The sequence below is a fragment of the Uranotaenia lowii genome, chromosome 2, assembly GCF_029784155.1.
Source record: "Uranotaenia lowii strain MFRU-FL chromosome 2, ASM2978415v1, whole genome shotgun sequence".
NCBI lineage: Eukaryota > Metazoa > Arthropoda > Insecta > Diptera > Culicidae > Uranotaenia > Uranotaenia lowii.
The window spans coordinates 307,214,033-307,242,008 of record NC_073692.1 but is presented as its reverse complement, the minus strand read 5'-3'; the positions used below and the strand labels follow the sequence as shown (position 1 = coordinate 307,242,008).

Genomic DNA, 27,976 nt, shown 5'->3' with positions numbered 1-27,976 from the left:
GGAGGCCCTGGGCCTCCGCATATGCTCCTACGACTTGCTGCGCCTTTCTTCTGAGAACGATGACATCCTCAACTGAGCGTATAGCTCAAAGTTTGGCAAACCTTTTTTGCCAAGGATAGGTACTGGGAGTGGAGCATAATAAAGCTGAAGTGAACTAACATGACCTCATTGCATGACATCCTTCATGATGCCTTTCTTCAGGGAGATCCTAAGGCTTAGCACGGTTGGCCAAATCTTTATGGCATGGTATGGAGGTTGAGATAACTCGTACTTGTAACGTGACGGAATGTTGTTCAGGTAATAGGATACTTCAAACGCTCTAACCTTTCTAGGGATTTATGCCTCTTCAAGGATTCAATGCTTCAAACAGTAAACGACTTGGTTAGGGCTTGAATGATTTGGAGTATTGATAAATTAGCAAAGTATGGCTAAGGTTCTTTCAACGCTAGGGGAGGCGATAGGGGGAACTTCAAAAAATGTATGGTTTGTTTCTTTAAACGGTATGGTGTGAACTTAACTCAAATATGCATACAAACAGAGCCTTCATGCCTTGATGCGAAACTTAATAAGGCACAGTGTATCTTAAAATGATTTGGGGTTTGAATAACATTTAGTTTTACTTCAATTCCGTTTGATTGCTTAAACGATTGGACTTAAGGGAGATCAAGATCACTTAAGAAGTGCGAACTTAACTCGAATTCAACATCTGACAAAATCTGAATTTTTGTTCATGTTCAATCTACTGACACAAAACTGACTCATTTTTGGGCAGGGTACTGACAAACCGTTTTTCTTTATTCCTGACTGCACTTCGTGCTCGTAATGTGACATGCTTACAGCTCCTATAGTGATATGAGCTGCTTTTGTTGGTGCTTGACGAACAGACTGGGGTATGGGAAACTTTTTGCGGAAATTCGACCATTCGACCTGACACAATCCAACCAAAAACAGAGCTGTGAAGCGTGGGACCATTCTTCGTGACTTTTCTTCGTCCATTCTTCAACAAATCCAAGTAATACTCGGCACCAATGACAATATCGATTCGCTTTGATTCGTGGAAGTAAGGATCAGCTAGCAAAGAGGAATCGGGAATCGACATGGACGAAGGATCAAACGATGTTGTGGGTACTTGTAGTTTAAGTTTTGGCAAAACGAAGAACTGCATAATTTCTCGAAAACCAGATATTTTTGGCGAACGTGAACAGACTTCAGCACGTATGGTTTTCGTTGATACTGACTCAGACGACCCAATACCCTGGACTGACAAAAACGTGGGTGTTTCTTCGAGCTTCAGTTTCCTCGAAAACTCTTCTGTCATCAGACAATGTTGCGAATGAGAGTCCAACAGGGCTTTGGCTACCAGAGCGTTACCGTAGCGGTCTTTGATCTTGATGAGAGCGGTAGGAAGCAGAGTATTTGATGTAGGCTTAACAGATAGTGCTACGTAGCTTTGACTTGTGCTTGTCATAGGTGAATTGATTTGTGTGGTTGTGTTTGGTGAATTGTGTGTTGCATTTAGTGGTTGAGTGTGTGTTTCCGTAACTATTGGCATGGTTTGTTGTCTTTGCTGTTGATGGGCTTGCTGTGGATAAATATGGGTGCTTTCTTGATTAGTAGGTTGTGCGTTTGACAGTTGACTGAGTCTCGATATTGACGGATTTGGAACGGAGGATCGCGTAGCATGCAACATAGTGTGATGCCTTTGTTGACACAACCGACAACTGCTACGAGTGCAGTTCGTCGCAAAATGACCAGGCTGCAGGCAATTTCTGCAAACTCGACTTCGATTGGCGGCTTCAACACGTTCTGATATCTTCAATCGAAGGAATCTCTGGCAGTGAAACGGTGAGTGCCACGTTTCACTACAAAATGGACACTGGTTTGAGGACTTAAACGTTGTGTAGCTGGCTGATTGGGTTCTCGACTGATGATGATCGGTGACGTTGTAGCGGGGTTCTTTGGCTGGAGCAACTGACTGCAGAACGGAACAGTAGCTGCGCAGAAACTTCCTCATGTCCTCGTATTTCGATACTTCTTTGCTGTTCTGTTGAGTTTCCCAATTCCTTAGAGTGACAGAGTCCAGTCGCGAGCAAAGCATGTGAGCTAGTATGGTGCTCCAACCATCGGTGTCCTCGCCAACCTTCTGCAGCATCAACAAGTTCTTCTCGAACTCACTAATGAGATTGTTGATGCTCTCGAAACTTTCTTTCCGGATCGGCTCTAGAGAAAACAGTGCGTCCAGGTACGCCTTCACTATCAGCTTCTTATTCTCGTATCGTTCTGTCAGAATCTCCCAGGCGACACTGTAGTTAACGTCTGACAGCTCGATAGAGAGGACTTCTTGAAGTGCTTCGCCGCTTAACGATGACCTGAGATAGGAGAACTTCTCCATGGGTGCAAGTTGTCCATTGTTGTGGATTAAACTTTGAAAACTGTCGCGGAACGAGACCCATTCGCGAAGTTTTCCACTGAAACTGGGCAATCGGATTTCTGGCAGCTTAACTCTCGACCCCATGGAGGCATGGCCTTGGCTGTGCGAAGAGTCGTTTACGTTCGGAGCTCGATCAGGTTTGTTTTGAAGTTTTGACAGTGCACCCTTCAACTGGAAGAAACGGTCTTCAAAACTCAGCAGCAGCCTGTCGTTTTCTTCCTCACGTTGTGCTTCAGCTTCATCTTTGGCATCACCGTAGAGCTCCTTGGCCTTCTTCTCTTCACTTTCATAAAATATTAGCTCGATTTTACTGCGCACTTCATGAAATTCATCAAACACAGCCTCCAAGGCTCCGAGCCTTGAAGAAATCTGACACTCATCACGTTCTGACTCGTAATTCTGTATGAATCGGTCGACACTGTCCATGAGAAGCACTATTTGCCGTTCTCTTTTCTGCAACAACTTCAACTGAACGTTTTTCGCCATTCTGATTGGAAATTCTTACAACCTCTACCTTAAGTTCAAGCACTCTGACGCTTCAGAGCTGACAAGGCAGCAATTCAACCCGAAGAGGGTCAAATGTAGAAAACAATTTCCAAATTTCCGAACAATCTGACACCCTTGGACCCAATTTGTCCAAAACTGATGAAATTCTGACACAATACTGACGAAGGCGAATTTATTGTTGAAGTTCAGGAGTTTATTCTTAATCTCTGACAAAATATCGAACGATCTTCAATTTCTGACAAATCAGACACCCTTGGACCTGATTCGTCCAATACAGAATTACTAATAACTGACTCAGGCTTCCAATTTCTGACGAACAGGGACGACACAGGCTTAATATCTGACAATGTTTCAAAAGATTTGAATTCAGACTCGATTTCTGACAAGATTTCTTTTGACTTAATTTCTGACCATATTTCAGACAAGATTTCTGACAATATTCAGACAAGAACTCTGACGCAAGCTTATTTTGAGACTCAGACTCCACTCTGACTAGTTTCAGAAAAGATTTCCAAAAATATTCACTTAAGAATTCCGACACAAACTGATTCAGACTTAATTCTGACAAGATTTCCGACTCAAGCTTAATTTCTGAAAATTCAGACTTAATTCTGACAAGTTTCAAATCAAACTTCAATTCAGGTTCAAATTCTGACACAATCTTATAATCTTAAATAGACTTGTGATTTTCCGACGAATTCCAACACCTTGGACCCAATCCGTCCAGTACTGAATAATTCTGACCAAAATAACTGACTTGCACCTTCTGTGCTTCTGACTTGCACCTTAATGTGCTCTGACATGCACCTTATGTGCTTCTGACTTAGGGTATTTGCACTTAATTTTGATCAACTCGACGTTCCAACCGATCGCGACGCGAATTACGAGACTTGCAACCCGATATTGACAGCAGCGAGTGGGCACAACCAGTTTAATAATGCAAAGTAAAAATGCCAATGAATTACCAAGACCAATTCTAGTTAACGGGCAAGGCACACACTTCATGTAACTAAAAACAATTCAATCTCAATTCTAATTTTTATTAGCACTTTCTTTCGGCCGCATGCATCAAGCCAATATAATACTTCCTGCTGTTTTTATTCCGGAAAACTGCTCCTCCAGACGTTGCGTCGTTTGCTGCTCGTAAATCAGCTGTCCTCTGCTTGGCAGAATGTCTGGTTGTTAGATCAGCTGTTCTCTTCTACGTTGTCCCACTTCAGGTAGCTGCTTCACTTTCACAGTTGCTTCATCAAATATTTTCCATTCAAATCACCTGTCGTTGCACTGAAATTAAGTTGATGAAGCAACCAATTCTTTCCTCGGTCCCTCCGTCGATCCAACACTCTGGAAGCGGACACCAGTCACACCAAATTCGGCCGGAATAAACGGAAATATCCAGCAAACCCAGCGACTCCAGTTCAGCGACAGAAACACACACGAGTTGAGAACGTTTACGGCACCGTAGGCACGAAGAATGGACAAAACAAACTGCAAAATTTGTATCCCAACCAAACTCGATCACACAGTGCAAATAGATTATATATATATATATATAACTGTAAACAACACTACACTATGTACATACACAATTTACCGTTAGAATAGGTTGAAATGGTATTTCAAGGCGGGCGGCATATGTTGTAGTATAAACATTGCGGTCCCTTGCCTAGTAATAGTGCGAGAGAACAAAATGACAGACGAGAACGGGAATTTAGACTATCTCGAAAGGCATCTAAAATAGCTCGCAGAAGAGATAAGCTCTGTTCATCGCAGAGCGGGAGAGAACATTATTTTAAATTTTATGCTTTTTCTCTCTCCGTATTTAATGCTTGAACGGTAAAGTAAATGTGGTAGTTGTACGGATAGAGAGTTTTTGCATTATATACGTTTCTCTGTTTTCGCCACTTTTTGTACAACGCAGTTGAGGATCAGATCAAACCAATCCGCCGTGCTATACATCGCACAATAAAAACCCCCAAGTATCGAACCGAAAATAAAAGTTGTTTCGTTTAAGTTAAGTGAAACTAATCGCGAGTTCTAATTCAAGTTCCGAAATAGTGTTCCGGTCCAAAAACATTTGGTCCTTCGAACCGGATGACCGTCCGGAAAAGTGGTTCCGGAACATAATTGGACTTCAAGCAGTTTAAGTGAAGAACGCCGTTCGGCCAAGTTCAAAAGTGTGAACCATTTTGGGCTCACAAAATCGCCATAGCGATTGTGAACAATAAAGACAAAGTGATTGTTAACGCTAACAAAGCGAGTGCATATTATTTGGACGCTTGGCTTGGATGCAATTAAGTGCATCGGACTACAGTGTCAGCCATTGCGATGTCGGACGGAGCTGGAAGATTCGCAAGAGGCAAAGTAGCGGTCACAAGGTGCACCATCGGAAGATACATCTCGGTACTCTAATCCATCCCAAAGAATTTTGCGGCCCATCCTTCAAGCGGAGAGAGGTCTGCAAAATAACAATCAACACTACATAACACTGCAAAAAAAATCACGAAAGCAACGAATCATCAAATATTTTCCATTCAAATCACCTGTCGTTGCACTGAAATTAAGTTGATGAAGCAACCAATTCTTTCCTCGGTCCCTCCGTCGATCCAACACTCTGGAAGCGGACACCAGTCACACCAAATTTCACCAAATTTTTTCGCAATGGCTGACACTGTAGTCCGATGCACTTAATTGCATCCAAGCCAAGCGTCCAAATAATATGCACTCGCTTTGTTAGCGTTAACAATCACTTTGTCTTTATTGTTCACAATCGCTATGGCGATTTTGTGAGCCCAAAATGGTTCACACTTTTGAACTTGGCCGAACGGCGTTCTTCACTTAAACTGCTTGAAGTCCAATTATGTTCCGGAACCACTTTTCCGGACGGTCATCCGGTTCGAAGGACCAAATGTTTTTGGACCGGAACACTATTTCGGAACTTGAATTAGAACTCGCGATTAGTTTCACTTAACTTAAACGAAACAACTTTTATTTTCGGTTCGATACTTGGGGGTTTTTATTGTGCGATGTATAGCACGGCGGATTGGTTTGATCTGATCCTCAACTGCGTTGTACAAAAAGTGGCGAAAACAGAGAAACGTATATAATGCAAAAACTCTCTATCCGTACAACTACCACATTTACTTTACCGTTCAAGCATTAAATACGGAGAGAGAAAAAGCATAAAATTTAAAATAATGTTCTCTCCCGCTCTGCGATGAACAGAGCTTATCTCTTCTGCGAGCTATTTTAGATGCCTTTCGAGATAGTCTAAATTCCCGTTCTCGTCTGTCATTTTGTTCTCTCGCACTATTACTAGGCAAGGGACCGCAATGTTTATACTACAACAGATTCCGCCAATATACGAGCAGTTCCCCTCCGACCGATCTGAAAAGAAATCTTCACATCCTTGACGGAAGTGACGATTTCTTTTCGAAAGGCATTGAAGTCAGGAATCGTGACCGTTATTGGTGGAATCTTTTCGTTTTTAAGAGTATAAGAAGAAGAAGAAGGTTTCTTAGTACTCTTATCAGAATGAAATATGAATATTTCCTCATCACCGATGTTATGAAGGACATCGAATGAATTGGAAATTTCAACTTTTTTGGCAGATGGCCCTGGATTAGGTTCAGCAATCCGTTTTCTTCCGGCCCTTGAGCCGGCCGAAGACTTCCCCATGCTGGAAAGAAAAGAGAAAATATGAATAAAAGAAAATGAAAATAATTTTAGCACTGAAAAGTGCTGATTGAAATACAGGTAAGGAAAAAATAAATAATGTAAAATGTTCCTGCAGGTACACAGCAACGATACGATGCTCCGGCGTACGTGTTGACGGCTCAACGGTACAGATGGAAGTGAATCACGATTGCATGTGTATTGATGGTAAATAGCGATAAAAAGTTCACCGGAAAAAGTACCGTATAACAAAACAGAAGTAATTGAAGGCCAATAACCATCCCTACAAAGCAAAAATAAAATCGTTTTATTCATAAGTGTTTTGTGATTACAGCGAATCCTTTTTATTATTGATTGTTTAGAAGAGATAATTCTCTCATATATGTACCATACCGATAGTTCCATATCCTAATCACTAACTTTCAATTACTGAAAGTGTGCCAATTTCAACGTTTGCCCATAAACCATCGTAAAATTTCTCATCTTCTAATTTGTCTGCCGTTTGTTCTCTCTCTCTCTGTTCCCGGAATCTAGGGCGTCCATACAATGTTGCCCATTTCCTGGCCAGTGTCCGTCGTGTTGGCCGTGCTGCTCTGTCTGGTTCACATCGGATCCCGTCTCTGGGTGCACCCGCTGCAGGACCTGCCGACCTATTTCTTTCCGCAGTTGCTGGCGGAAATGATCTTCCTGGCGTCGGCGTCCATTTCGGGCCTCTACTATCGCATAATGTCCGATGCAGCCCACATCGATGCCGTCGATGGAACCCGAACCGGAATCGAGCAACGGGTCCGGCTGGAATGCGAACGGGAACAGCAGGAACAGCTGCTGCTCAGTGTGATTCCGGCCTACATTGCGGCCGAGGTGAAACGAAGCATTATGCTGAAGATGGCCGACGCCTGCCAGACGGCCGGGGGCCAAAGCCAGACCCGGTTCCACGAGATGCACGTCCAGCGACACAACAACGTGTCCATCCTGTATGCGGACATCGTCAACTTTACGCCCCTCTCGGAGCAGCTGACGGCATCGGATCTGGTCAAAACACTCAACGAGCTATTCGGACGGTTCGACCAAATCGCACAAGTGAGTATCCCCCTCTTGTATCGATCTATGCAAGAAAGCCACGTGAGGTCCTTCCTTTTCGTTCGTTAGATGTTTGCATTCCTTTTGACGAGGGCAACGCAACTGAGTTAATGAATTAGTAATGATTCGATAATGTGAGTGCAAATACTCAAATAGTTATTGGCTTTATGCAATATAGATAGTGCCTTATGTGATAGATTAGATGGTTTATCTAGGTCATTGACATTAAGGAAAATAAAACTTCTCTTTCCTTTTTTTACATGAATAATGCAAATATTTTATAATAAAATTCATAATATAAATTTCAGGTCATAAAAGTTTTTTTTTATTAGAGCTACCAGTATTAAACGAGTTTTGAAATGAAAGCCCTATCTATATTTTATACAAACATATGAGAAAAATTTTATTGAGTGATTATGAACCACGCTACTGGAAAATAAGCGTATAACGTATAGTTCTGCGGAAATTTGGGATTCCCTACAAAATTCCGAAGAGTCTTTTGTCATTTAATATGTCATCGTAAGCGTTAGTGTCTTCAATTAACAGTGGAATTTAATTTGCAGGAGGAAGCAGGCTTCATACGCATATTTAGCAGAATACTGATTTAATCAAATATTATTCGAGTGTGTGTACAAAGTACAAACACGATATATACATGAGCGGGCATCAGTTTTCTATACATTGGAGTAATTTTTCTATTGAAACCTCCTTCAATTTTGAGAAAACCATTCTATAATAACTGTAGTCTAAAATGCCGAAATCTGAAACCGTGCGGGCAAAATGCGCCTATTTATGTTTTGGGAAATATTTGATTTGCTGGCAATATTTCTAAGTGTATAGGTAAATTAATTACCACCAAAGTTTTTGTTTTGAGCTTCACGTATTTTTTAAAAGTCAAAATATAACATCAAAAGGTATCAAAACTATGTATGAAGCGCATCACCCTCCTAATGCACTTTTTAGATATGTTCTCTTGTCAGCCATTTCGTCAAACGGCCGTAGGCGCATTTCACCCAATAGGCTCATTATGGAACACTTTCCCCTATCTACATTTATCAATTTATTATGAAAAACGCATGTCTGGACTTGAAAATTTAGAACCAAATGTTATTTATCATATGTGTTTTTTTTCATGGAATCAAATGAAGGCTATTGGAGTCACCGCACGTATCAGAAAATGGAATTATGGCTGTTTTATCCACAATTCCCCTATTTTTTTTTTAAATAACTAAGCCCAGGGAATCAAATATCGGCTACTATCGAATGATTATGACATTGTCCCAACTTGAACTTTAAGTGACAAAAAAAAGTTTAAGAGGTTGTATATGAGACACGACCGTAACGTTAACGTAGAATTACGACAGCCTATCTTGTGCCAATGTATTTTTCGTAATAAATATAATTTTTTTTTTTTTTGAGTAAAGTTGATCAATTTCAAACAAGTGGTTGGCCGTTAAAACATTATTCAGCACTATACAGTTGCATAACTAAAGGCGAAATAAATATAAGCATGTACAATAATGTACATATAAGTGGTGTCAAGACCCATCAAGTGTTCTTAACCCTCCAAAGCTGTTCGGGTCAATATGACCCGAAGCGCTCATTTCAAACAACTTTATCATCATTCCAATATACTGAAGAACTGGGAAGTTTGACAGACCAAATATGTTCTATGAAAATAATCACCAAATTAACGACAATAAATTAAAATTTGAGTTTTGAAAATCGATTCATTGGGAAATGAAATACAGCTAAGCAAAGCCAAAATTGGATGTCGTTTTTTTAAAGTAAGATTTTTTTTCTACCGGAAGATCTGAGATAGCGGCCGAAACTTACATTGCACTACAACATGTTGATACATTGTCGGATAGATGGATTCTTGACGATTTCAAACATCAATGAAACACTTAAATACAGAAACGCTGTCAGAAGTTATGAGTATTTTAAAAATAAAATTAATTTTTCGGATTTTTTTACTTTCTGAACCAGTTTCTGCTAACCTGGTTATACATACTGATTTTATTTTCAAATTTTGAGTAATAAGAATAAATTACCTACACAATGAATATAATATCATCAAAGTCAGTAAACATTTGCAGCCAAGAGAACGAAATCAAACTACAACTCAAATTTCCCCAAAACGGATATTTTGCGAACGGCTTTGGAAGGTTAAATAAAGAATTTTGATTCTGTTTTTTTTTTATTCAACGTTTGGATTAAAAAAAAACGCTGCATAAAAAAGACAAAAATTGAAGCAATACTTTTTTCTACAACACAGTTTTTCATTCAAATTTCAATAAAAAATCTGCTAAATCAACAACGCAACGATTTCTTCAACATTAAAGTCAAACGCTTGCAAGCTAACTATTACCTATCAGTGCCGAAATTTTGAGCTTTCTCACCACTGCCTTTGATAGAAACGCTTGACTCAGTGCAAAAGAAGAAAAAAATCTCCCTGAAAGTTCTGCCTCATGCGTCTCTTCTGAATCAGTATCAATTCGGTATCGATTTTTGTAAAGGGCGATAGTGCGAATATCGCTGTTTGAGAAAATTGCGTTTAAAATTTTACAGCTCCATAGGTTTCCAAGGAAAATATTACTTATGAACTCAGCTGATTACTCGATTTATTTACATTTGACTCATAAGCCCTTTTGAAAAATTGATACCAAAATTTATCATTCCCTCTAAGTCAATTCTTTTCCGTCCAGCAATCACTAGCGTAAAACGACGTTTTAAGGTGAGATTATTGATAATTCTAGATATTAGATGATTATCAAATCAACAATTCAATAATTCTAGATATTAGATGGTTATACAACTCAACAAACGGCCCTTTTGGGGGCCAAAATATCTTTGAAAGAGTCTTGTCTTTTCAATGCAAGTTGGTCGCTTGGGTGGTGCGTACGCAGATGGAAATGCACTGCTCAACGGGCAAACTGAGAATGAAACCGGTCGGCCGGAGACCCCTTACTTTTATACCTTTCGAAGGATGGGAAAAATAAAACATACCAAGGGGCGGGGCGTCCGTGTTTTTTTGTCATTTCCGACCAGCCAATCAACGATGAGCAGGCTTGAAATGTCTTTTAGGAAAGATGTCCTTGAATTGGAAAGTTCAAAAATTATAAGGATAAGCTGTTCCGAAAATACCAACTAAAAGGTATCGGATCATAGCTTGCGAGATATTGGACGAAAGCTTTTGGCCTCAGCATGAAGGATATCGATATCAAAAGCGGTTCGGAGACACGGGGTCGTGGCTATGGTCAATCTGGCTGGTTCCGGAACGAAATATGTCAAAGTTATCGGATCGAGACTTGAGACATATTGGAAGAAAGCTCTTGACATCCATATTTTGTTCCGGAACCGGCCAGATTGACCATGGTCACAACCCAGTGTCCCCAAATCGCTTTTTCTATCGATTTCGTTTATGAAGATGCCAAGAGCTTTCTTTTGATATGCCGCAAGTCTCGATCCGATTATTACGATATTACGTTATCAGATAGATTACCCACATAAGCAAAGCGGATTGTCCCAAGTTTTAAATTTCAGGACACTTTCACATTAGAATTTGTCATTATCTTCTCAACGACGCGACAATCCTTGATTACCTTTTTCATTTTGTCATGAATGTCATGCTACACATACGGAAGAGACAAAAGGTTGTCTCACAGAGAGAAAATAAAGACAAAACTACACGTCGGCTTTGTCGCTTGTTTTGAGACAATATCAGGGACAATTTGAATCACTGATTATGCCATAAAACACAATTCATCTTAAATCTGGACGCATTTAAACGGATCTATCTCGGAGCTATGTGAACGAAATAAAGATGTTTTGTACTCAAAATGTAGGCTTTTTTGTACTTTAAAGAATAAATAATAAAAAAATATTCTGATGAGGTTTTGATGAAATTTCGAACTTTTCGTCGAATACCACTCATCATAGTTTGAACACCCTGTTCACTGACCTCAGCGGTCGTTTTGCTCCACCATCTCTTCATTTCTATTGCATACCGAGTCGTCCTACTATTCTTCTACATCTTCTGTTTGACAATTGCCCAATATTTTTCGATAGGGCGAAATTGAGGGCCGTTGAGTGGGTTGATGTTCTTTTCGACAAAATCCACCCCGTTGTCCCGATACCACTGTAATACCTCTTTGCTGTAGTGGCAGCTTGCCAAATCTGACCAAAACTTTACTGGTCCTTAGTGAGATTCAATGAATGGAAGAATACTTTTCCTCAGGCACTCCTCCTTGTACATCTTGGAGTCCATGGTCTTGTTTGTCACAAAAACCGGGGTTTTTCGTCCCCACTGCAAATACCTTGCCAGATCAAACGCTTTCTTGCAAACTTGTCGGCAAAAACGAATATGAACTTGCCGGGGACATCACCCTGATCTGTTGTTATATGAAATTATTGGCCAGGAAGCTGCCCGAAATCCATCTTAACGTACGTTTAGTCATCCATGAGGATGCATCCGTCGTACTTCGTAAAAACCTTGTATAACTTCTGGGCACGTCCTTTGTCTTCCACATTCTGCTTCAAAGTCCGGTTTGGTTGCTAACTGGCCCGATAAGATCGTATTCCTTCACGCAGACGAATTCTTCTGACGGTGCACTGGTCAGCATAGAATTTCTTGAGTTCCACTGCCGATCGATAGTATGCATCTTACGGAAACGTTTGAGAAAGCTAAAGGGTGATACGGTCAAAATTTGGTCAAGAGAAAACGCGTGTAAATCGGTGAAATCGATTATTTAAAAAATCAAATTAAATTTCTTTTTCAAGTTAAATTAATAGAAAATTCAGGAAAAATATTCAATTAGGCTTCCGCTTTTCCAAATCCGAATTACCGGGCCTTACGCTTAACTCCTGCCATCAGATATTGTACAGCCACCTTGTCCACCTTTCTCACCGCAGTAAGCCAGTTTGCCTTGAACTGCTGCTCGTCCTTAGCAGTTTTTTTTTTGTCTTCTTTAGGTTCCGCTTGACAATAGCCCAGTATTCCTCAATTGGGCGGAGCTCTGGCGTGTTGGGAGGGTTCTTGTCCTTGAGAACCACCTGTGCGGAACAACCGTGTTTTTCAGGAAAAGCAGCAGACGTTTATTCAAATACTCTTTCACGTAAATTTCTTGGTTGACAGACCCGAAAGCTATGAAAATGCTGCTTTTCAAGCCACAAGTACAGATGGCTTGCCAAACCGGAACAAGCCATCTGTACTCTTCGCGAACTTTGACAGTTTCATGTGCTTGAAAATATCTGCTATCTTTCCCCTTCCTTTTGCCGTATAAAACTCCCGAAAGCTGCTTGTAGTCGGCTTTGACGTAAGTTTCGTCGTCCATTATCACGCAGTCAAACTTCGTCAGCACCGTCGTATACAGCTTCCGGGATCGCGCTTTGGCCGTCGTATTTTGTTTATCGTCGCGATTTGGAGTCACTACCTTCCTGTAAGTCGATAGTTCGGCTCGTTTTTTGGCTCGATGCACGGTTGTAGACGATACACCCAGCTTATTTGCGGCATCTCGGAGAGAGGTTAGGGTTTCGCTTGAAACTACCGGCAACTCTCTTTATCGTCTCAGGGGCTTCCGATTTTTGATTTCCCCCCGATCCAGACTTCCTGGCTGTCGACAAACGTTGCCCAAATACTTTAATTACATTGGTAACGGTTGATTTGGCAACTTTTAGCGATTTTGCCAACTTTGCGTGCGAGTAGCTCGGATTTTCGCGATGCTCGAGCAAAATTTTGATACGCTGCTCTTCTTTCTTGGACGGCATTTTGACAACTGAAGAGTGAATTCCAAAATCAAAATAGGAGCAACATTCTACACACACACCTTCAAAATTAGGAGTGCTCAGGTTTTTTAAATGCAAATACGTCAAGTTGATATTGACCAAATACAGATGGCTGCAACGTTACACGATTTGTCTATGTATCGTGTGACCAACATCTTTTAAATAAGTGGTCGTGAATCTCGTTTTTAAGCTTTTTTCCTCAGATTTAAGCTTTTTTTGCCTTGAGAGCATAGGAGACGAAAGTTTAAATCTGAGGAAAAAAGCTTAAATCTGTCAAAACGAGGGGAAACAAAGGGGAAATCTGATAGATGTGCTCCATACGGTTTGAATAGCGTTGCCGCCGTCTGACCAAATATTGACCGTATCACGAAAAATCTCTCCCCTATAAAACCTTTGGAATACTAGAAAACGCCTTAAAACGCAGTTATCTTTCCAAATAGGTCAAAGAAGCGCTGTTTTTAATTTTTCCACAGAAAATTTATAAAAAATTTTGATTTTTGTAAAAAAAACATAAGTGATAATATTTTTTTCGCACTTTTTTTTTCATAATTTTGGTCCTCAAGACCATATGGTACATACAAAAAAAGAATCTTATACTTGACTAGCTGACCTGGTAAACTTCGTTTTACCTTCTTATGTAATCGTAATAAATGTTTGATTTCATCTACACGTCCTTAACTTCATCGTGCTCGCGAATCGATTCTTATGGAAATCGTAACAAATAAAGTTGAATTTGTATTGGGACCACCTTCCATAAAAAGTGAGATTCTTGAAACTATTATACAAACCATCTCTGGCCCAAAAAACCGTCGGATACCAAATTTCACTTCATTCCGACCGACCATCCATACGTGATGTTGTTACAAAGAAAAAGCCTCCATTTTTATGTATAAGATTTATCAGTTGAACAAATTAAAACAAATTTTAGAAGAAAATTTCGATAATTTTCAATCATTCATTTTTCAAATTGAAAATCTAACAAAACCTTGTATGCAAACAAATGGTATCCAATCTTATTCGAACAGAATCAAGAATTCGTTGTTTTTCATTAAACAAGTGAAAAGACGAATACGGAAGATGAATAAAATCCAGCTTCCACGATTTGCTTTTCGCCCTTCAAATTGTTCGAAGGTTCTTTTTATTTATCGAATTTTTCATGGAAGAAAACCAAATCCGAGCATACCATATCGGGTTTTTCGAAAATTCTGAAGGGGGTGTTACGAAGGAAGAATTTTATATTTGGGGATTTTTTTATATTATCTGACAATTTGTGCCGGGGGTCTTCAGATTTTCCCCAAAATTGAAAATTTTTTTGATTTTTGCGACTTAAAAACACATGTATTTTTCAGATTTCTAACATTTTTAATTTTTGAGTTAGCTTCGGTTAGATTTTTTTGTCAATAAAAAATAACCATTTTCCAAAGCTACATAACTCTGTTGTTTTTCAACGGAAATTATCAAATTGCACATCAAAATGCATTTGAATTTTATCAGCTTTCCAAATAAAATAGTTGCAGAAAAATAAATAAAGACCTGAAAAGTTGTAAATAAACTTTAAATGGCGTCTAAAAGTACCGTCTGCACCACCGAATATTTTGCAAAAAATACCATTGAATAGCTGAATTTATGATGCAACTTTCATCTGAAGACACCAAAGTGGGCCATCAACTCCTTGAAGAGTTATGAAAGAAATAATGACGATAAATCTCTTTTTTTGCGACGAAAACAAACAATGGTCGAACAACTGCACTCACATATGGAGGTAGCGCGCACTTCTAACAACATGGAAACAAAAGAACTTACCAAAGCAGGTAAAAAACACTACTTTTTCATACTTTGTAGAGTGTTTGCAGCATAACTGACTTTAAATTATAACCACAATTCTTAGTATTGTATTGTTAATGTGATATAACAAGTAATGGAAATGTTGCTTTTACAAACTGGTCATATGCTATATAACTTATTAACTTTATTAACAATCATTGTGAAGCATAATCAATGCCAATAGTAGAAAGTTCAGTCCCTGTGTTTGGGATCACAAAAATGTGATTAAAAAATGAAATATAGACGTGCTTTACATAGTTTTTATATCGGGAGCTAAGCACTGGACACCAAAATCCTTTCCCATTGATCAAAAACAAAGAGTGTGGCACAAATGTAGAAATAATCGAAGAGTTCAGTATGGCCAGCCCAGGCTGTAAAAAGCATCATTCCCATTGTAGTGCAAAACTGAGCGCATAAACTTCTTAAAATGACAGCCAAATTTGCAAAACTTATTGTGACCTGGTGCAAAACTGGGTATAAACGAATACGTTATTAGATTTTTGGATATAACATTAAGTCAGTTTAGCTGCAACACTCTACCGCACCTACTTTCATAACTGCCCCATATGCAAAAACAAGCAAGCGAGAAAATCAGCTTCTCCTGTTTTGGAATACATTATTAAATTGTGATCACCACTTTTGGCATAAACGAAAATCGTTTCTAGGTTGCCATAATAAATCGTAAGACCTGAAATTTTCGAAATTGAGTTATTGGTAAGGTCGAGAGCACCATTTTTATTCATTATGGGACTGTTAATCGACCATATTTGAAACCTTTTTCAAATCTCCTCGCATAACAGTCCTATACAGAATTTTTTTTTCTCACCAAGCCACTTTCTAAGACTTAAATTTGATCATTTTTTAACTTCAAAATGCAATTTTCAGAAAAAGAAATATACAAAATATCGTAAAATCCACATTGTAAGTTGAATCTTTTTACGATTTTTTATTGCATCTGATAGTTTTTCGCTCAGGAAGTCATTCCTAAGGAAGTTAGACCTGCCTTCGAAAACTCGTGTGCATCATTCGACATCAAGTGAGTTAATTTTTTTTAAATGATTCAAAGCAATAAATCAAAGACTATTTCGCCGAAAGAAGCATTGAAAAGTAACCAAATCCGTGGTATTTCACAAATGGAACTGTTATTCCGGTGTATTTCATATAGGACAGCCACAAAATGATATTTTTTTCGAAATTTGTAGAACAAAACCTGTTTTTTTAGTGTTTAATGTTGAATCCCTATGTTGACCTAAAATGACGAAAATTCATATGGGACTGTTATGCGAGTAGGGGCAGTCTACAAAGCACAAAAAAATAGTGTTTTTAATCTGCTTTGGTAAGTTCTTTTGTTTCCATGTTCTTAAGTTCTTATGTTTCCATGTGTTCATCGTGTTTGTTGTGATTGTATTGTGATCTTGTGTATATTTTATGTGCACAATTAAAGTTTATTTTTTATGTGTAAAACTTGTGATTCGTAAAACAATAAGTGCTCTTCATAGTGATCAAGTGTTGTGCCACCTGATTTCATCGGATGACATCGATTAATCATCGTGAAGAAGCAAGGCAAAGTGATCAAAATTGCCAATCGAGGACCGCTTTGGATAGGCCATTTTTCACCGTCGCTAAGTATCTTTATGTTATTGTCTTTCTGTATGCGTCTGTAAACGATCATATCTGATCGCTGTCAAAGTGTGTAAACGACAGACGGCGGCAACGCTATTCAAACCGTATGGAGCACATCTATCAGATTTCCCCTTTGTTTCCCCTCGTTTTGACAGATTTAAGCTTTTTTCCTCAGATTTAAACTTTCGTCTCCTATGCTCTCAAGGCAAAAAAAGCTTAAATCTGAGGAAAAAAGCTTAAAAACGAGATTCACGACCACTTATTTAAAAGATGTTGGTCACACGATACATAGACAAATCGTGTAACGTTGCAGCCATCTGGTAAACGAGCGGACAAGCCGTCTCGATTGGTATGCAAGAGATTGTATGCGTGAGGATGGATGAATGCGCGAGATAGAGTTCCGCGTTGTGTTCTCAGTGCTGTGGGAGAGTAACATCGACGGATGAACAAGCTCTCTGTTTTGGTAGTTGCAAGAAAGCTTTTCACATCAGCTGCTTATCGCACGCTGTGGACCAAAACTATGATTTAATACAAAAATAAAAAAAATTTTTTTGTGTGTGATGAATGTTTGGACAATTCTAAGGTGGACTGTGATATTAATAATTTGGTTGGTATGATAAATCATATTAATGATAAAATCGAATGATGATAGTTTCTTCAGATTTAAAAAACAGATTCAGAATATTGTGCGTGATGAAATGAAACCGTTTTCTGGATCAGTTTCTAATGATAAAGGTGAAGTTGCCAGATATGCTTTGCGTTCAAATTCCAAAAAGAGAAAATTAAGTGATAACGAAAAAACGCCAACATTAACTTACGCTAGGGTAGTTAAAACGACACAAACACCATTAGTGTCAAATGTTTTTAGTAAACAAGTGGCATATGATAAAAATTCGACCAATCGAGATATCGTTGCCAAAAATGACAATATACAAAATGCTTCATTAGCTAAATTGGAGGAAACAGTTCGTTTAAAACCAATTAAAAAGAACAGAGTGTGGATGTAACGTGTAAAGATCTGAGATCTTCGTTAGATCCGGTTTCTTTGGAAGTATCCTCAGTTCGTTACATTGAATCAACAGCGGAAGTGTTGGTGAAGAAAAGAAAAGGCACAGAACTTCATGTCACACGCTTTGAAAGTTTTGGGAAAGAGATATTCTATAGAAATAAAACAACCAGCAAAACCTAAGATTAAAGTAGTGGGATTTGCAGAAGAAGATAAATTTGATGATGCAAAGTTTGTCGAACTATTTAAAAAACAGAACAGTTTGAACGACTCTGTAATAAAGGTGGTTCATATTGAAAAAAATAAGAAATGGAAGCATAATCCGATGATTGCCACTGTGGAAGTTGATTTAGAAACTTTTAGTACTTTGATAAAACGCGGTAAAGTAAATATTGGCTGGGAACGTTGCAAAATTTTTGAAGACATTAATGTTTTGCATTGTTATAAGTGTTGGAATTATGGTCATAAAGCTGAATTTTGCAGAGAGTCAATCCGCAGTTTTTCGACCATTGTTTGTTTTCGTCGCAAAAAAAGAGATTTATCGTCATTATTTCTTTCATAACTCTTCAAGGAGTTGATGACTCACTTTGGTGTCTTCAGATGAAAGTAGCATCATAAATTGAGCTATTCAATGGTATTTTTTGCAAAATATTCGGTGATGCAGACGGTACTTTTAGACGCCATTTAAAGTTTATTTACAACTTATCATAATGAAGGTCTTTATTTATTTTTCTGCAACTATTTTATTTGGAAAGTTGATAAAATTCAAATGCATTTTGATGTGCTATTTTATAATTTCCGTTGAAAAATAACAGAGTTATGTAGCTTTGAAAAATGGTTATTTTTTATTGACAAAAAAATCTAACCGAAGCTAACTCAAAAATTAAAAATGTTAGAAATCTGAAAAAAATACATGTGTTTTTAAGTCGCAAAAATGAACCAAATTTTCAATTTTGGGGAAAATCTGAAGACCCCCGGCGCAAATTGTCAGATAATAAAAAAAATCCCCATTTGTTACAGCCTAAGTAGTCAGAAACGATGAAAATCAAAAACTATATTTTGAAAGAAGAAAAACTGACTAATAAAAGTTCTCTGGAAGATTTCAAATATCAACATTCAAATAAATTTAACATTTGTCATTTCTTAAAATAAATTCAAGTGTTCCAAAACTTGTTTATTATTTATAATGTAACTTTAATTTTTACCTTTCGATTGATCCAGCAAAAGTTCTATCGGGATGTTCCCTTTTTCAGTCTCTCGAAGTTTTATCACAATTTAATCCTTACAAAAATTTTCGATTCATCGGCCATAGATAATGATATTGATTTCCTTTTCTCGGAACCTTGTCTATACATACATATTTGTCAACGTTGTCGTTTTGATTGCTCGTCTTCGATTTGGGGCACTTGAAGCAAGACCTCTTGGGATATTAATGAATAATTCTGCTATGTGATGTGGAAGAAAAATCAATGCTGAACAATATGCTGCGACACTAACCTTCATCATTTTAGGTTTGTACGTGTGGTGCGGTACATTAAGTTTTCATGTAAGGATGTTTCTTCGAGTATTGAAGTAATATGAAATACTTCACTTTCAGAGTCGATGTTAGTTGGATTAAAATTTAAAATTTAAAAATCAAGTTATAAAAACTTCGTTTAAATTCATGAATGCTGTAATTCAAAAATCGAATGCTATTCAAAAATTTTCTAATTACTATCTTAATTATTAAATTAAAAAACACACCTGAAAAGTTTTGAGAACAAAACGATGATTTAAGGTAGCTTGGCAAATTTTAAATTAAATTACACGCTTGAGATACCTCCTACTTCGATTACTTTCAAATGAAGTATCCAGCGCAATCTGCTTCTGAACACAGAAGGCTCAAATTTCCTCCCATCCAACGAAATCGTCATCGTCTGCGACGAACACAACGAGTGACTGTTAATCTTTGCGATTCGCAATCTAAATGAAATCTAATTCAATCAAAACCACGAGCTTCTAAGTGAACCAAAACGAAAAGTTCCCTGCGGTGTTATGAGAGTTTTTCCTTCGAAAGTTTTGATTTTTTTGAGAGCTTTGGCTCTAGCCAACTTATTTAAAAAAAAAGTAATGTCAGGTTAAATTTCTCTTGATTGACTTTCTTATTTGCAACCAAAAGACAAATATAATTGCCCGCATGCTTGAAAATAAATATGTCACAGCAGTTTTCCAAGAGTGTATCGGTGAGCTTAACTTTCAATTTCATTCATGTCCCTCTCTATTTGTGCCTTTCTTTTCAACCGTCTCGTCAACTGAACCAAACACTGAAACCACCCACTCGGCCACCCACCCATCGATGGAATCAACTTGTGGGAGGCGTGTAATAGGAGAACCAGTGTCTGCGGATCAAGATTCTCGGCGATTGCTACTACTGCGTATCTGGATTGCCCGTTTCGCGACCCCAGCATGCGGCCAACTGTGTCAACATGGGACTGCAGATGATTGATGCGATTCGGTAAGTTGGCTTAGTCGGGCTTAGCTCTGATTGCTTCTCGCTACGAACTGTAGACTGGGAAAGTGGCGGAGATTGTTTTTCTTTTCTGTTTTTTTTCTCGGGGAATGGCTCAGTTAAATTGTGTTTTGGTGCACTGGTGGTGGAGGGATGTTCATATTATTGGTTCCTCAATTTGAAGGATCATTCTAGCGGACAAGGTGGAAATGATCCTGTTGGCATCTGGAATCGATTTCCAATTGTTTGTTAGTGTATTCCACTTTTTATCTAATTTGAATTTCAACAGTACTGAACTGCCGTTCTAAGCAAGATTGTCCCATGTGGAAAAACGTGCAAACGAGAAAAACGCGATTGAAATATCAGCTATATTTCCAATTTTTCTCTCAAACTAAAAATTCACCGAAAGTTTTTCGTAGTTAATCATTTTACAATGTTTTCTGCCAAAAAAATTACGTTTCCTACAAAAAAAAAAAAACAGCAAATTAGACCAAAAATGCTCCGTGTGACACTTTTGCGTAGAATCAGCACGCATGCCGGTGCTAGTTCTACGAAAAACTGTCACACGACAACAATTTTTCTATCATTTTAAAAGCTTGCGTAGTTTATTTTTTCCCCAAAAACTCATGCTAAACCGTAATTTGAGAAATACGTTCCTCTTTGTTTATATAAATGTATAGTTGAGTATGGATCTTGTAGTAGTGCCTACGGAAAAGTGTTTAGTGAAAATTTCTCTGAATTAAACACTCAAGGCTTCTCGCTCCTCCTCTGCCCTCTTTTTTAGTGTTCTTTCCAGTGAATAACATTAAATTCAACAGTTTGAACTCATCTTAAGACAATTTTTTGATAAAATTTGCATTTTTCATAGAATTTTCTCTAGTGTGACATTCTTGCGTAGAACTATCAACATAGAGACAACCACCTTGATGAAAATTTCGTATAAGTTCAAAACAAAGTATACTTGTTTGTGTTTTTATTCGAAAGTTAACACTAATGCCGTTTTCGTTTATCTCCACTCGCGCGGGGCAAAACTTTTTCTGAATAAACAAACAGAATCGTTACCCGGGACGATGCAAATATATGGTTGCTATACTCACCCTTATGTTTACCCCCAACACTGACAACTTTTACGGGGTGCAACCGCCTGCTTGAGGTTCGAATCTCGGGCAAAACTAGTGGACTTCTGAATTAATAACCGAACATAATAACAGCAGTTAGGGCAAAACTCGTGGGTAACTAGGTTGCCACTGCCAATAAACGAAAACACTATAAAATTGACCGTTTCCAGCAAAAAAAAGTGAAAATGACCCAAAAGTCTCATGGGACATTTTTGCTTAGAACGGCAGTGAACTCAGCCAAATTGATGGTTAAATTATTTTATGTATGTATGTATGTATGTACCTATGTAGTTAAACCCACCAGTGGCTGATAGGTCTTTCGACCCGAGTCGAATTGATGGTTAAATTATTTTATCTTTATAAAAAGTCTGTCTGACTACCAACGTGAAGTTCGGTGTGTAATCGTTTTCAAGACCGAGAATGGTTTCTTTAATACTTTCAAACTTCTCCAAACCCAAAAAGAGGGAGTTTCCATACAAAATTGAAAAAAATTTGACACAATTCGAACAATTTTCGGAAAATACGTGAAAGTTGATGTGTAGCCGTTTTAAAATACGAGAATAATTTTTAAAACACCTTCAAACCTCAATAAATCCAAAAAGAGAGGGCTCCCATTCAAAATTGACATGAATTTCGCACAATTCGAACAATTTTCGGAAACTACTGAACAGATCAATGAGAGATTTGGTGTATAGCCATTTTCAAGACCGGAAATGGTTCCTATATAACTTTTAAACCCTTCCAGATCCAAAAGGGAGGGGGGGGGGGGGGGCTCCTATACAAATTTAACACAAATTGAGAAAATTTGAACAATCCACGAAAGATTTTTGTTAAAAGTTGATAAACGTATGCGCTTTGACATAATGACATGATTTATTGAATTTACAAATAACCTTTCAAACACAAAATTATTAAAAATATAACACAATTCGAACTTCTTTCGAAAAATACTTAACCTATCAACGTAAAATTTGATGTGTCGCCATTTTCAAGATCGTGAATGGTTTTTATAAAACTTTCAAACCTCTACAAATCCAAAAAAGGAAGCTCTCATACAAAATTAACAAAAATTTGAAATATTTCTAACAATTTTAGGAAGCTTCTGAGCCGATCAACGTGAAATTTGGTGTGTAGCCGTTTTCAAGGCCCGGAATGGTTCCTACAATACTTTCAAACTCCTCCGAACCCTAAGATGGGGGTGGATCCTATAGAAAATTAACAAAACATTGACAAAATTTATACAGTCCTCGAAGGATTTTTGTTGAAAATTGACAAACGTGAGCGCTTTGATATAATAGATGAGTTATTGAATTGACAAATAAGTTCTTAAAAAATACACGCTTCTAATTCTATCGACTAAAATCTTATATATTCAATAAACGTTATTAACATATTATTAACAAAACCAATGTCTAAGTGTTTTCATAAAATTTGGCACACTTTTTGATTATATACACATTTTACAGTATCGAACGACTCTTCCCGGTTCCTAAAAGGGTATTTTTGATGAAAAGGTTTATTTATTGTACTGAAGATTCCTTTTTTTTCTAAAAGGTGGCTCCATCAACCTTTAATCCTTCCGATTACGTTTAGATTTAATACAATCTAGAAGCACAGATGCCATGAAAAATATTTCGCTTCTGAATAATGTTGAAATTTAATCAAAAAGAAAGATTATTTTATTTTTAACAAACTTATTATTTCCATCGAAGGGGTAGCAAAGCACACCGGGTCAGCTAGTCCATGATAAAACTAAAAACATTTAAATGTCAATGAAACGCACAAATGTTTGCAAAATTTGTAATAAATTTATTTGTTAGTAGAACATTTTTTCCAAAGTTTTCTTCCGTATTGCCTCGATATTGTTCAACATGAAGTTATTGATTTAAGAGCCTTGTAATGTGCTAATGAAATGATCTAAGTGAATTAAATTTTCTATCAGTAGAAAAAAAATTACAAAGGTCATAAGAAATTTAGAGTCATCAGGTGCAATGGTTTTGCAATATTTCATTTTAAATCAGCTTGAACTGTCCTTTTTTCTTCACATTTTGATTGGTTACAAATAAAATTTTGTGAAAATTTCTACAAAAAACATTTTGAATTTATTTTGGGTATTCCAATCGTGCAGCCTAGTTGGGTCGAACCAATACATGCATTTTTTTTTTTCAAAATAGATAATCTTGTTTGAAACCTCCGATACCAACTTAAGCACGTGTTCGATTCCTTGGCTTAAACATATTCAATTTGGAACTTTCATTTAGCTTAGGGGAGAGGCAGGCTATATGCGCATATTAAGGAAAACCCTCATTTTCTCCCATATTCCGATAGATAGGAGTCTGAAAACTATATGCACATGAGCGGACATCTGTTTTCTATACGTTAGAGCATTTTTTCTGTTAAAATCTCTTACAGTTTTTGTGGAAATAATTTTATAATAAAAGAAGTCAAAATAGCCGATTTCCAAAACCGGCGGGCTAAATGCGCATATTTATGTTTTAAGCTATATTTCATTTACACTTGTAATATTTTGAAATTATTTAATTGAAAATGGTAGAAACGGATGTTAAGCATACGTCAAGGCTGAAATTTTGGTGAAATTTTCTACATTACTAGTTTCTTTGCATGAAACATAGTTAAGTATGCCATATGGCCATATTTCATGGTAATATCCTGTTCATATTGTATTTCTATCAGATCAGTATGAAGTTCTTCTTTTTTCGCTGTAAGATCGTGATTTGAGCGTAGATTTAATGTTTAAATGGAAGAAAGTAAAAAATTTATAAGAATAATCTATTTTTCTTGATATAGGCATTTAACCTGCCTTGATATGGGCATTCAGAACCTGTCTGTTATTCCAATATCTTATCATTTACAACTTTGCCAAAAGCTTCAATTTGTTGAAATTCCGATTTCCAGATGAATGAGAAAGAAAAACAATTAAAATTTTTGTTCACAGAATCTGTACGCACAATAATTAAAGTTCAAAATATTATAACAAAACTGACAAAAATCTTGTTTGAATTTTTAAATTTTTTCGACTTTATATAACAATTTAATTTTTTGATGCCATGTGTTAAAGGCGTATTACCCTCAAACTGCACTGATTAGATATGATGAATCTTTAGCCATATCGTTAATCGGCTGTATGCGCATATTACCCAACATGCGCATATAGGAACACTTCCCCCTACTTAAATCTTTTGATTGTATCACATGTTTAAGAATAGGTAAAGCGTAGCTCATAAAAGTGACTACACTAATCGATCAGTTTCGCCAAAGTGTTAGCTTCCTCGTAGATCACTGGAGATTTTCTTAGGGAACATCCATAAATGACGTAGCATTTGGGTAGGGAGGGGGAGTTGACTTTGTGTGTCGATGTGTGTCGATGTGTGACGAGAAGGAGGGTAGGGGTTCAAGTAAAGCTACGTAGCTTTAATTAAATGTCGAAAAAAAAATCAAAATTGTTTTGAGTAATTTTCACCTTCACGCGCCCCTTGGATGTGCGTTTTCCATACACACGCATACAGTCGCAGATTTTCTATTCTCTCCATCTTTTTTGGACGAAAACGTCAAGTCTGTCGCCGCCGTCGCCACGATCGACGCCCAACACGAGAGAGGCAAAAGAGAAGAAGTGAATGACGGTTTCGGTCTGAGCGCTCGCTGATTGACTGAGTGTTATCTTCAAACGGTTTTTGTTTACATTCTTGATTTCAAGTGAACGGTGTTTAACTAAGTGCTTCGTGTTTAATTAAGTGGACAATTAATGACCGAATGCTGGACAGAACTACGGCCGTGTAAGTTTTTGTGTAGTAATGCTTTGAATCAGTTCTAAAGGATCCATTCATATTCATTTGCAAACAGGAAAATGGATCGCAGTGCGTTGTACAAACAGCTATATTCGGTTATGAGAAGGCACACCAGTCAAAGCCTAAACGACAGATCTAACAGGCAGTGAACGAAATTTGGAATAAAGCCAAATCAAATCCTGACACATTGGAAAAGACGGTAACCGAGGCAATCGATTCGGCGGCTTCAAAGCTCTCACGGCAAAAGGCTACATTGTCGATGTTCTGGGCAACTGCACAAACCCTTAAGCCGAAGGTTCAAGAATGTGCTCCACAAGCTCAATGCTCAACGGTCGATTCTGCTGCAAAAGAAAAGCCGACAACTCCACCAGCGGAACCCTCAACTTCGACTTCACTTCCTCCAAAAAGACCAGCTCCCGCTCAGGAAACAATGAAAAATCAACTCGCAGATATCAACCAAGAGTTGGTGCTGCTCCATGGAAGAAAGGAAAGAGGCTTGCTGACGGATGACGATGGAAAAAGAAGGTATAAACTGAAGATGGAAAAGCAGGCTGTAGAACACGAGCTGGAAAAGAAAATTGGAGACCAATCAAGATCGCAGAAGCGGCGAAACGACTTGAAACAATCTCTGAAAGAACTCTCAGAAAAAAATCCGGAAGCGACCAAAATCCTCAACATTCAACCGTTCGGCGGGTAGACCACGTGTCGAGGACAAACAACCGGAACTGTTGAAGGCCATCATCGACATCGCTCTCTATGGGTCAGCTGCCTAAGACCGGCGCCAAGACGAAAGCTACCGAAGCGTGAGAACTTTGAGTGACATAACCGAAGCTGTCAAACGTCAAGGGTTTGACATCAGCCGGAGCGCAATGTACCTACGCCTCATTCCACGCCGAGCCAACTCTTCGGAAGGATTACGACACGTTAAAACCGTTCCCGTAAAATTGGTGAAGGCACAGAATGATCGTCATTCGCAACACGACGATGCACGTTTTTGTACGGCCGCTATTCGAATGCTAGAGGAGCTTTCGTCGTTGCTTGGTCCTCGTGAATTTTTTGTAGTCAGCCAAGACGACAAAGCACGTGTTCCATTGGGTTTGACTGCTGCAAACAAGCAATCTCCGATGGTTTTGCACGTCGAATACAAAGTGTCTATTCCAGACTACGACTTTGTAGCCACCAAACAGTATAAGTTGATACCCTCAGTGTACGCTGCAGTTGCCATCAAACCGGATGCTATGGGGAAACCTGAGGCGGTTGGTTACACGGGACCAACGTATATTACCATAAGATCAGCCAAGCACAGCTCATCTACAGCCCTGTCACCCGGACTCGATTATACGCGACTACTCGAGCACCCGGATTTCGAAGGGGTTTCGAGGCACGATGGTGAGGTCAAACCAGTTCATGTCATCTTTTCTAATGGTGGTCCAGACGAAAGTCCTCGCTATCAGAAGGTAGCATTTAAATTTATATTCTATTTCCTTGATTAATAATCACATTTTTTCTAGGTGATAAAGGTAGCTTTTCTTAATTTTGTATCCCACGAACTGGATGCACTCTTCTTGGCCACAAACGCCCCAGGCAGGAGTGCGTGCAACAGAGTTGAACGACGCATGGCCCCTCTTAGCAAACACCTGTCTGGTCTTATTCTGGAGCATGAGTTTTACGGTTCACATTTGGACAGCCAGATGAGGACTACCGATCCTGAACTTGAAAGGAAGAATTTCGGTCATGCAGGACAAACGCTCGCTTCCGTGTGAAGTAAAGTTAGGTTCGATGACTTTCCCGTTCATGCCGAATATATTGAGCCGGATCACGCGGAGATGGCGAATTTGATCGAAAAAGATGCTGATTGGTTTGCAGCTCACGTCAGAAGCAGTCAGTATTTGCTGCAACTCGTGAAATGCACAAACCAAAAATGCTGCAAATCTTTTAAGAGCAGCCTTCTAACTGTTTTACCGAACCGTTTCCTGCCACCACCACTGCCACTGTATCAAACAGATTTTGGGTTGAAGGTCCCCAATCCATCTGCTGCTGGGAATAAGAACTTTGCTACATTGTTTGTCATTTCCTCTATGGATTTGAGCAAAATTATGCCTAATTCAATCTAGTCTGAACATGTAGCTTTTGACTCCTACTGCCCGACTGTTTTTAAGCGTATCAAGGAGCGTACATGCAAGAAATGCAACTTATATTTTGCTTCAAATGTTCTCCAAAAAGAGCATAGCAAAATCCACAAGGCCCCAGCCGCGGATAGAAAGATCCTTCCAAAGCGAACTGTAGGAAAAAGAAGATACGAAGTGCTGGTCATCACTCCGGAGGACGATAGAGAGTAAGTGGAGGCAGCTGACATCGCAGATGCAATTATTCCAGCCGGACAGACGATGGAGGAAAGCTGCCCAACGATTTAATTGGAATCCAGAATGGAGATAGTTTGGACCGACGCAACTGATTGAATTCTTACTAGCTATCCTGTTTGTTGAAAGGTAGCTTGATTTTTTTTTTGACTGATTGATATGCTTTTTTAAACTTCCATTTATAACTTCTTTCCCTTTTTTTGTTATTTTTTGTATTATTTTTGCAAAATGCTGGTAATAAAAGTGAAAATTAAAAACCGATTTTTAAAAA

General features: G+C 38.3%; 1 protein-coding gene across 3 annotated transcripts in view; it reads left to right on the top strand.

Annotated features, from left to right (window-relative positions):
- The window catches only part of LOC129748880 (adenylate cyclase type 2), a 289,164-nt gene that overhangs the window by 106,113 nt on the left and 155,075 nt on the right, over nt 1-27,976 (top strand). For all 3 annotated transcript variants that reach the window (XM_055743660.1, XM_055743661.1, XM_055743662.1), the window contains 2 exons: nt 7,148-7,693; nt 20,300-20,427. In XM_055743660.1, coding sequence (XP_055599635.1) covers nt 7,148-7,693; nt 20,300-20,427 — 674 coding nt within the window. The remainder of the gene's footprint in view (nt 1-7,147; nt 7,694-20,299; nt 20,428-27,976) is intronic.